This window comes from Scyliorhinus canicula, chromosome 26 (assembly GCF_902713615.1).
Source record: "Scyliorhinus canicula chromosome 26, sScyCan1.1, whole genome shotgun sequence".
In the NCBI taxonomy this organism is placed as follows: Eukaryota; Metazoa; Chordata; class Chondrichthyes; order Carcharhiniformes; family Scyliorhinidae; genus Scyliorhinus; species Scyliorhinus canicula.
Genome location: NC_052171.1, coordinates 22,314,078 through 22,325,466, shown reverse-complemented (window position 1 = coordinate 22,325,466; position 11,389 = coordinate 22,314,078). Strand labels below are relative to the sequence as shown.

Below are 11,389 nucleotides of genomic sequence, written 5' to 3'. Positions count from 1 at the left end.
TGTTTCTCTCTCTCTTTCTGCCTTTATGTCTGTCTCTGACTTTCTCTGTCTCTCTCTCTGTCCTTCTCTACCTGTGTGTCTCTCTCTCTCTGCCTCTCTCCCTCTCTCTGCCTCCCTCTCTCTCTGCCTCTCTCCCTCTCTCTCGCTCTGTCTCTTTCTCTGTCTCTTTCTCTCTCTGCCTCTCTCTCTCTGTCTGTCTCTCTCTCTCTCTCTGTCTCTGTTTCTCTCTCTCTTTCTGCCTTTATGTCTGTCTCTGACTTTCTCTGTCTCTCTCTCTCTCTGTCCTTCTCTCTCTGTGTGTCTCTCTCTCTGTCTCTCTCCCTCTCTCTGCCTCTCTCCCTCTCTCTCTGCCTCTCTCCCTCTTTCTCGCTAAGTCTCTCTCTCTGTCTCTCTCTCTCTCTGCTTCTCTCTCTCTGCCTTTCTCTTTCTCTCTCTCTCTCTCGATGCCAGCCCTCTCCCTCGCTCACTCTCTATATCTGTTTGTATCTCTGCTTTTCATTCTACTAAGGCCCCATCTGCCCTGGAAGCTGTACAGTAGATCCCATGGGACTAATTCTAATAAGGGCAGCAGTGTTCTGTCTGGTGTCCTTTCCAATGTTCATCCCTCCACCAACATCACAAAACGAGATTTCATGGTTAGTAAAAGAGAGTCCCTACCTTAAAGTGACTCTCACATTCGCAGTGTGTTCTGAGAATATGTCATATTTTATCCTCCCACGAATTACGTTGCCGCTCCTGGTGAGACTGATCCCGATCCAACACTTCACCTGGAAAATGAAACTCTTTGCTAAGTTTCTGACTGGCACCCTCGAGACTCCAGCTCTTCTCCGGTACACACGCAGAATCCCCAGAGTGCAGTAGGAGGCAGTTCGGCCCATCGAGTCTGCCCTGACCCTCCGAAAGAGCACCCAACATAGCTCTACTCTCCCCCCCCCCCACCCACACCCCCCTCCCCCCCCCCCCCCTCCCGCCCTAACCTCGTCACCCTGTGCATTGATCGTGGCCAATCCACCTAACCTGCCCATCTTTGGACTGTGGGAGGAAACCGGAGCACCCGGAGGAAACCCGCGCAGACACGGGGAGAGCGTGCAGACTCCGCACAGACGGCAATCCCTGGTCGGCGAGGCAGTGGCGTAGCGGTATCGTCGCTGGACCCGTGATCCATGCTCTATGGACCCAGGTTCGAAATCCGCCAAGACAGGAGGTGAAATTTGAATTCATCAAAATCCTAACGTTGACCAGGAAACCAGTGGCCATTGTCGTAAAACCCCATCTGGCTCACTAATTAACGGAAAGGAAGGAAGTCTGCGGTCCTTGACCGATCTGGCCGACATGTGACTTCAGACCCGCAGCAATGTGGTTGACTCTGAGATGGACAATAAAAGCTGACCCAGCCAGCATCCCGTAAAAGAATTTGAAACATTGAAATGCCGTAGCACACAAGGCGACGGACCGAGAGAAATTAGATAGGCGTTGACGGCGGGCACAGAGAGGATGGGGTGAAGGGTTTTTTTCTGCGCTGCCGAACTCCATGACTCGATACAGTGGCCTCCTCAGCGGCTATCAGCTCGGTGTATTGTGGCACAGTGTCTCGGTGGCTACCGCACTCCGCCGAATCTACTAATTCCTCCTTTGTTTCGTTCCCCAGGTCACGACTGGCAGACTTCCTGTCAAACTGCCAACCCTCCGCGCAGTCGATGAGCGGCTGTTTCCGGGAGAATTATGCGGCTTGCTTGCTCTCGTACTCAGGGCTGATAGGTGAGTGGTGACTCTGCTCGGCCTGCTGGAGGCTGCGCACGCCGTCTTCTCTTTTCAACTCTCCGGCATGAAGCCAAATTAGGTTTGATTCTCCCCGGGGAAGGTGGCCCTTTCTCCGGTCGAGCGTGCACGGAAAGACTCCACAGACTCTCTGCGTTTCCGGCTCCGGTTCGGCATGTTCCTCGAGGTTTCGTCTTGCCGTCTCCACCCACCCTGACCACTGGTGACCCTGGTCACCCCCTGCCCTTGCCTCCGCCCGCGCCCCCCCCCCCCCCCCCCCCCCCCTCCCCACCGCACCTTTCCTCAGCCAATTACAAACCAAGCTCTTCAATAACTGGCCAATTCTCGACTCTCCGCCAAACACCCTTTATCCCTCCTCTTGCCCCCACACCTCCAACATCCCTTGAATTCATGAGCGAAAAGTATCATAAAGGGGTGGCACGGTGGCGCAGTGGTTAGCTCTGCTGTCTCACGGCGCCGAGGTCCCAGGTTCAATCCCGGCTCTGGGTCACTGTCCGTGTGGAGTTTGCGCATTCTCCCCGTGTCTGCGTGGGTTTCACCCCCACAACCCAAAGATGGATTGGCCACGCTAAATTGCCCCTTAATTGGAAAAAGAAAAGAAAATTATCATAGAAAATGAAAAAATTGTTTTCGAAGTGTTTCCCCAAAATCCCGACCTCGTCCAACCCCCGAAATGGTCACTCATCTCATTTCCTGGCATCTTACTTTGGACAAGGTGGTTCCACCATTTTTGTATGCACGGAGTTTTCCATTTAAGTGGTTCGAAGCTGCCGTTACCTGCCGAGGACCATGGCACCAGGTGCTGAACTGACCCAGCCATATAAATACTGCAGCTACAAGAGCAGGCCAGAGGCTGGGAATCTCGCAGGGAGTAACTGACCTCCTGACCCCCCAAAGCCTGTCCACCATCTACAAGGCACAAGTCAGGAGTGTGATGGAATACTCTCCACTTGCCTGGATGAGCGCAGCTCCAACAACACTCAAGAAGCTCGACGCCATCCAGGACAAAGCAGCCCCGCTTGATTGCTCCCCCTTCCACAAACATTCACTCCCTCCCCCACCGACGCACAGTGACAGCCGTGTGCACCATCCACAAGATGCAATTGTGAGAGTACCTTTAAGAAATGGGTGTTTATAAATGGGTGTGTATATAAATATCTGTAGTGAGAGTACCTTTAAGAAATGGGTGTTTATTACTGCAGTGATGTCAGAGAGCTGGGCTGTCTGTCAGCTTTTTACTTTCGTTTTAGGCTGTCTGCTGCAGGGTGTGTTTTAGTTTTGTTTTCCATGTTGGAGCTGAAGCCAGACAGAGCAGGTGTACTGTTGATCTCTCTGCCATGAAAAGACTATCTCTTGATCATTTGGTGAATTATGAATTATAAATGTTCTCAGTAGTGACTTTAACCTGATGTGCTTCTGTTAAAGGTTATGTTTTTTTGGAAGTCTTCTGGATGTTAAAAGGACAGCATAAGCATTACTTAGTGTTGTATTCTTTGGGGGTTGTATTTGAATTAATGGTTGCTAAGATGTTCACTGTTTGTTTTAAAAAGATTAACTTGAGTTCATAGAATAAACATTGTTTTGCTTTAAAATATACTTTTCCATTTCTGCTGTACCACACCTGTAGAGTGGGCCGTATGCTCCCCATACCACAATCTATTAAAAGTTGTGGGTTAAGTGAACTCCATGATGCACTTTGGGGTTCTCTAAACCCTGGTCCATAACACACTGCAGTAACTCACCAAAGTTCCTTATGCAGCACCTTCCAAACCCCCGACCACTACCATCTAGAAGGACAAGAGCAGCAGATACCTGGGAACCCCACCACCTGGAGGTTCCCCTCCAAGCCTCTCACCACCCTGACTTGGAAATACATTGGCCGTTCCTTCACTGTCGCTGGGACAGTATGCTGGAACACCCTTGTTGTGACATTGCTGTGACAAATGTATAATAAGCGGCTGCATAAGGACCGGCTCTTTTCCTTTCATCATTGACACTGTATAGTTACGGCGCAGAAGGACACCATTCGGCCCATCGTGTCTGCACTGGCTTGCTACATTTAGTGCACCCTTGCCTTTTCCCCGTGAACCCCTGCACATTGCCTCTATTCGAGTAATCACCCAATGCCTCCACCAGACCTTCCAGACCGTGCATTCCAGACCCCAACCACTCGCTGCGTGAAACCGTTTCTCCTCGCTTCGCATTTTCCTGGGATGACTCTCCTACCCTTCTTCGTGATAGGGTGGCACGGTGGTTAGCACTGCTGCCTCACGGCGCCAGGGACCCGGGTTCGATTCCCGGCTTGGGTCACTGTCTGTGCGGAATCTGCACGTTCTCCCCGTGTCTGCGTGGGTTTCCTCCGGGTGCTCCGGTTTCCTCCCACAGTCCAAAGATGAGCGGGTTAGGTGGATTGGCCATGCTAAATTGCCCCTCTGTCGATATTCTTGTGTCTGCTATGTACGTACTGTGCACGTTCCCTCGGCCGCAGGAAAATACTTTTCACTGTACTTCGGTGCATGCGGCAATAAATTTCAATCTTGGTGTCCAAAGGTTGGTTGGGGGTTGCAGGGATTGGATTCTCTTCCTGAATGTGGGTGCAGACTCGATGGGCGGAATGGCTTCCTTCTGCAACTGTAGGGATTCGATGATTCTAAGCTAGGCTTCCTGAGCCCCTGCACAGAAAACAACCTGCTCGTCAGGTAGGGACAAACCGAGCCGGGGTGGGGGGGGGGGGGGGGGGGGGGGATTGCTCAGTGTAGCCTTCTCAAAAAGAAAACTGTTCAAATTTGGCTTTGTGTTGGCCTTAAAAAAAAAATCTCACGGGCATCCCAGCTCGAACTGACCGCATTTTCCATCAGTTCTGGTTGTCGTGTGTCCCTTTTATCAGCTCCGTGAATAAAGGACACGGGAAACGTCTTGTTCAGCAAAAGGGCCTTCAAACGGAATTATTCATTTTAAAAATAAATTCAGGCAAATAATCGGCAGAACAGGAGACTTCAAAGGCGTTGCTATTTCTGCTTGGCTGAATACGTGCTGAGCGCATTGTAGGGGCAGAGATGAAAGCATTAATTTCACCCAGGGAGGCAGTGCTGGAATAAATTGCTTGAGTGAGGAATTATACTCCTTTGAAGGTTTCCTGCCCCGGGTTTAACTCCAGGAAAATGGCAGACCGAGTTAAATTCCGCGTCATGGAAACAATCCTTCCCGGGGTGAGCTCTGACCGCTTTTTTGTTCAGATTGTGTCAGAGATCGGTGGCTGATTGAGATATCACCTCAAATAAAAATACAAGGTCTTGTGACGCCCTGGATTTCATTTCCTAGCATGACCCAATGATGGTCTGGGCAGGGGGAGAACTGAGAGGTCCAACTGTTGCCCATCCCACTAACAGCCCTTCAGAAGGCGGTGGGTGAGCCGCCCTCTTGAACCCGCGGCAGTCCCTGAGGTGTAGGTACACCCGCAGTGCTGTTAGGGAGCGAGTTCCAGGATGTTGCCCCAGTGACAGTGAAGGAACGGCCGATGCATTTCCAAGTCGGGGGGGGTGAGTGACTGGGAGGGGAACCTCCAGGTGGTCGGGTTCCCAGGTATCTGCTGCCCTTGTCCTTCTAGATGGTAGAACATAGGAAATAGGAGCAGAGGTGAGCCATTTGGTACATTATGCCTGATCCTGCCCCTTAAATAACACAGTGGCGAATCTGATTGAAGCCTCCACTCTACTTTTTTACCTGTGCCCCAAGACCCTCAACCCCCTTCAAAAATCTGTCTAACTCAGCTTTGAACATGTCCAATGTCCCAGCCGACACTAGTCTGCAGAGTAGAGGTTGTGGGTTTTGGAAGGTGCTGCCTGAGGAGCCTTGGTGAGTTCCTGCAGTGCTTCTTGTAGATGGTACACACGGCTGCCTCTGTGCGTCGGTGGTGGAGAGAGTGAATGTTAAAGGTGGTGGATGGGGTTTAAATTAAGGGGGAGGGGGTGCTGCTTTGTCCTGGATGGCGTTGAGCCTCTTGAGTGTTGTTGGGAGCCGCAGTCACCCAGGCAAGTGGAGAGTATTCCATCACACTCCTGACTTGTGCCTGGTAGATGTTGGACAGGCTTTGAGGGGGGGGGGGGGGTCAGGAGGTGAGTTACTCACCACAGGCATCTTCTGCCCTGGTAGCCACAGTATTAACGTGGCTATAAACCCCCCCCCCCCCCCACCCACCACCCCCAGTTTCAGGACCTGTGTCCCCGATCTGAATCGCCCCCTTAATTGTGTTGACGGCAAAATTGAAACCAGCAACGATCAGATGTCCTGGGCGGCAAACTGAAGTAAGTGAGGAATAAATTGCTTGAGTGAGGAATGATATCCCTTTGCAGGTTTCCTGCCTGGAGTTTAATTCCCCGCCCAGGTACTCATCGAGGGTAACTATGAGCAGTCTCTCGGGCCGACGGGTCCCGCTTGGATCAATTTTGGTGTCATTCCACCTCTTGTTTTCTCAACCCCCCCCCACCCGTGCAGGAAGTGACATGACCCCGAACTACATCGACGCAACTGACATCGTGGTGTCTCCGTGGTGCACGTGTAGCGGCAGCGGGAACCACAAAGAGGAGTGCGAGAAGTTTCTCAATTATTTCAAAGCCAACGCCTGCCTCAGTAAGTGGTGCGCTGCGCGCGGGCCCTGAGGAACATGCTTCATTTGTCAGGAATCTCCGCTGAGGCCTCCTCACGCCCCCGGAGGCCCACGTCTGACATCAAATCTGAAAGCAGCTCGTGGCAGTGCCCAAGGCATTCGCTTTGGACAGATAAATAGCCAGGAGCAATGATTGCGAGCGTAATTGTGCCTCGCTGTTGTCATGATATCCAGACAGGCAGCTAATGGACACAGAGAACAGGACATGACCAATGAGCAGGCAGGACACTCAGGGGTGGTATCTGACTATAAAAGACATGAGGCCCTCACACTCCGCCTCTTTCCACTGATGAACATCTACAGAGTGAGTCAGGGTGCATGTACAGTATCACACCTCCAGCACGTGGCTAAGGGCTAGTCTGGTTCAGTCAGACAGAGCAGCCACATTTAGGTTAGCGGAGAGTCGAACTCACAGAGAACTGTGCTAACTGTGCTACTGGTTCAATAAATCAGATTGAACTAACTTCAAGGTCTGGAGTATCTTTTGGTTAAAGCTGCATCCAGTTGCAGCCTGTGTTATCCCAGAGTATATAACAGCTGTCAATGTCACAGCAATCTTTGATCTTCCTTCAAGGGCTCGTGAGTCAGACAGAGAACCTTACTGCCCCCTCAGGGTGGACGTCCCATGCACTTTGGTGAAGAAGATTAGGGTGTTCTCCCCTGCCTCCTGGCCAAGGTGTAAGGCTAAAGTGGCCATCGTCCCAGATGACCACAGGCTACTTTCCCCTGTGAGGGGGGGGGGGGGGGGGGGGGGGAGAGCTGACCGATGGTGGTTTAACCTGAGGGTCGCCACACTTCAGGCAAGGTTGAGAAGGCGGGGCCTTCATGGCCAACCTCAGGCGATACGGGGAATTGAACCCACGGCTCAGGTCTCTCTCTGCCTCACGAACCAGCTGTCCAGCCGACTGAGCTGAACTCGGGATGTTCTGAGGTGGTGAAAGGCCCTATAGAAATGGAGGCCCTTCCTTTCCTTGCGCCCAGGGGTGAACTGCCACACTTTCTTCACGCTGGAACAGGACAAGGGGGGGGGGGGGGGGGGGGGGGGGGGTGGTCTGGGGTTTGCCGTCATTTTGAAAACGACTTGCCTCTTTTGAAAGATGTATATTTTTCTCTCTCTTCCTCCTGCCAGGGAATGCGATGCAAGCTTTCGGCAATGGTACCGACGTGAACATGTGGAAGAGCAGCCTGCCCACCCTGGCCACGTTGCCGCTGAAGACGGAGAAGACCATTGAAGGGGGTCAGTCCCCCGACCACATTAAGGAAATCACCACGGCCGACGATGCCAACATTTTCACCGTGTGTTCTGACCTGCAGGTACAAGCCCCAAACCTGGAAGCGTGGCGCGAGCACCTCCCCGATAGCTCAGAGCGCATTGCCAGGGGCCGTAACGGTCAGGTCCAAGCCCATCCGGGAGAGAGGAGGGCAGCAAATTGAGGTTCTGTCCCTAGCTTCACTTCTCCCAAGCCTGATTCCCTGCTCCCTAGCTGTGCAAGGTCCTTGGGGCTCGGCACATAGAACATTGAACATAGAACATACAGTGCAGAAGGAGGCCATTCGGCCTATCGAGTCTGCACCGACTCACTTAAGCCCTAACCCCGTAGCCCAATAACCCCGCCTAACCTTTTTGGTCACTTTTCGGGCAATTTATCACGGCCAATCCACCTCACCCGCACATCTTTGGACTGTGGGAGGAAACCGGAGCACCCGGAGGAAATCCACGCAGACACAGGGCAGCACGGTAGCACAGTGGTTAGCACTGTGGCTTCACAGCTCCAGGGTCCCAGGTTCGATTCCCGGCTTGGGTCACTGTCTGTGCGGAGTCTGCACGTCCTCCCCGTGTCTGCGTGGGTTTCCTCCGGGTGCTCCGGTTTCCTCCCACAGTCCAAAGATGTGCAGGTTAGGTGGATTGGCCATGCTAAATTGCCCCTTAGTGACCAAAATTGCCCTTAGTGTTGGGTGGGGTTACTGGGTTATGGGGATCGGGTGGAGGTGTGGGCTTGGGCAGGGTGCTCTTTCCAAGAGCCGGGGCAGACTCGATGGGCTGAATGGCCTCCTTCTGCACTGTAAATTCTATGTTGATATATCTATGATGAGAACGTGCAGACTCCTCACAGACAGTGACCCAGCGGGGAATCGAACCCGGGACCCTGGCGCTGTGAAGCAACAGTGCTAACCACCGTGGCCGTGCTGCCCAAATTGGGAATTATTTTTTTATTCATTCACCGGATGTGGCCGTCATTGGGCCAGGCCACCCTATTGTCCATCCCTAATTGCCCCTCGAGAAGGTTGCGGTGAGCTGCCTTCCTGTACAGCCGCAGTCCCTGTGGCGTAGGTACACCCGCAGTGCTGTTAGGGAGGGGAGGTGGAGGGGGGAGGGGAGGCGTTCCAGGATTTTGACCCATTTATTTGGAAAAGGGATTGATAGGATTGTGGAATGATGCCGGAGGCCATTTGGCCGATCGTCACAGCGGAAGAGGCCAGGGGCGGAATTCTCCGCAAGGCCCGACGCCATCGTGAAACCCGGAGAGGTTCACGACGGCGTCAGAAGCCTCTCCCGGCCCCCTATTCTCCCCTCCCCGGGGGGATAGGCGGGCCGTACCGGGAAACTCGGCGGCCGGGCCTTGTCCCTGGCTTCGAGGCCCGGCGTGCCAAGAATGACGCCGCGGCGGCGCCTAATGACGTCAGCCGCGCACGCGCGGTTGCCGTCTTTCCCCTCAGCCGCCCCGCCAGACGCGGCGGCTTGATCTTACGGGGCGGCGGAGGGGAAAGAGTGCGTCCCCTTGAGACGCCGGCCCGACGATCGGTGGGCCCATCCCCTCCCGAGCACGGTCGTGGTGCTCGATCCCCGATCCGCTTCCCCTAGGCCCCACACTTACCTGGCGCGCCATGTTCACGACGGCAGCGACCAGGTTGGCGGGGGGGGGGGGGGGGGGGGGAGAATAGCGGGAGGTGCGGGAGCAGACCTCCCGCTATTCTCCCAACCATCGTGGTTGGGGAGAATCGCGCCCCAGAACTGGACAAATTCAGAGAGATCGCTGAGGGTGTGTTGGGCTGGTGGAGGACACAGGGATTGGGGGGGGGGGGGGGGGTTGCGCACGTGAACATGGGGATCGAAAACCCACCTGAATGGGCCATGAGTCTCTGCCTACAGAACTGGGCAGACCCCCAGAAAACCCCGAATTTTCCAAAGGGCGGTGGTTAGGGTGACTGGGCACTCATTCATTCATTGACTCATTCATTCACAATGCTGGCCCTTCAGTTGCAATTTCCCGTGCGTTTTTGAAAGGTATCCCTCACCGAGGACCTGCTCTGGGTTTCCTCTTCCCTTTAATGTAGCTTTATTGCCGCAGTATAAACATTTGAAAAGTGTCCCTGATTACAGGTGCTGAACCACACTTGCATCTCATGAGGATGAATAATAGTTTAAGTGAGTTACAGCCTTCAAGACTCACATTATCCGAATGTGGGTTCAGCTCTTCCTTTGCATCCTGATTATTGACTCTGGCTTGTGCAGACAGAGCTCCAAGGATTCGGAGCAGGAGCGGGCTGATCATCCCCCCAAGCCCGCTCTGCCATCCAGCAAGATCAAGGACGATCTTCTGCGTAAACTCCACTCTCCCGGCTCCTCCCCACGTTTCCCTCCGTGCACGGAAATCTACCGAACTTGGGTTTACTCGACGGCAAGACATTCAAGGTCCCCCAGGGCCGGGAATTCCAAAGCTTCCTGACCCGCCGACTGAAGGAACTTGCCCACATCTCAGTCCGACATGGCTGACTCCACACCCCGACACCGCTGTCCTCGATTTCATTTCCCCAGCCCCTCCCCTGTCGCCCTCACCGCCCGTCCTGTTCTCGCGTTCTGCTTTCAGCCGGCGCTGACCCTGGTCCAGCTGTGAACATACCCTGTTATCTGGCTTCCAATCTGCCCTGACCTTTTTTGCTGCTATTAACAACTGCTTTAGTCTTTAATACTACCATGGCCACCCCCCTTTGTCTGGTTCCCACCTCCTGACATTCCGTCCCTGGAATCTTAATTTGCTCCGCCTTTGTCAACAGGAGAAAAGCCATCCCATTCTTCCCTCTCGCCAGAGCCCTGAGGAAGAGACATCTCGGCATCGGAACGTTAACTCTGTTTCTCTTTCCACTGATGCTGCTGGCCATAGCTGCTGAGATTTTCCAGCACTTTCTGCTTTTATTACCGGGAAAGGTTTAAGTTCCTGCTTGAAAAACCTCCAGGAGAGTTCACATTTCGGAGGAGCCCCTTCCTGCAATAGACCGTTCCGAGCCACCTTGCGTCAAGCCTGCCAAGTCGGAGCACCTTGTCTGTCCCATGCGTCAGGTGGGAAGACGGCAGATCACAAGGTCAGGGGAAGAGTTTTTCTCCCTCAGTACTGACCCTCTGACAGTACGGCACTGCCTCAGTACTGACCCTCTGACAGTGCAGCACTCCCTCAGTACTGACCCTCTGACAGTGCGGCACTCCCTCAGTACTGACCCTCTGACAGTGCAGCACTCCCTCAGTACTGACCCTCTGACAGTACGGCACTCCCTCAGTACCGACCCTCTGACAGTGCGACACTCCCTCAGTATTGACCCTCTGACAGTGCGGCACTCCCTCAGTACTGACCCTCTGACAGTGCAGCACTCCCTCAGTACTGACCCTCTGACAGTGCAGCACTCCCTCAGTACTGACCCTCTGACAGTGCGGCACTCCCTCAGTACTGACCCTCTGACAGTGCGGCACTCCCTCAGTACTGACCCTCTGACAGTGCGGCACTCCCTCAGTACTGACCCTCTGACAGTGCGGCACTCCCTCAATACTGACCCTCTGGCAGTGCAGCACTGCCTCAGTACTGACCCTCTGACAGTGCGGCACTCCCTCAGTACTGACCCTCTGACAGTGCAGCACTCCCTCAGTACTGACCCTCTGACAGTGCTGCACTC

General features: G+C 53.9%; 1 protein-coding gene across 1 annotated transcript in view; it reads left to right on the top strand.

Moving 5' to 3' along the window:
- LOC119957467 (GDNF family receptor alpha-2-like) overlaps positions 1-11,389 on the top strand; it is a 167,698-nt gene that overhangs the window by 145,778 nt on the left and 10,531 nt on the right. Inside the window, exons 5-7 of the mRNA XM_038785550.1 lie at positions 1,649-1,758; positions 6,274-6,408; positions 7,575-7,759. Coding sequence (XP_038641478.1) covers positions 1,649-1,758; positions 6,274-6,408; positions 7,575-7,759 — 430 coding nt within the window. The remainder of the gene's footprint in view (positions 1-1,648; positions 1,759-6,273; positions 6,409-7,574; positions 7,760-11,389) is intronic.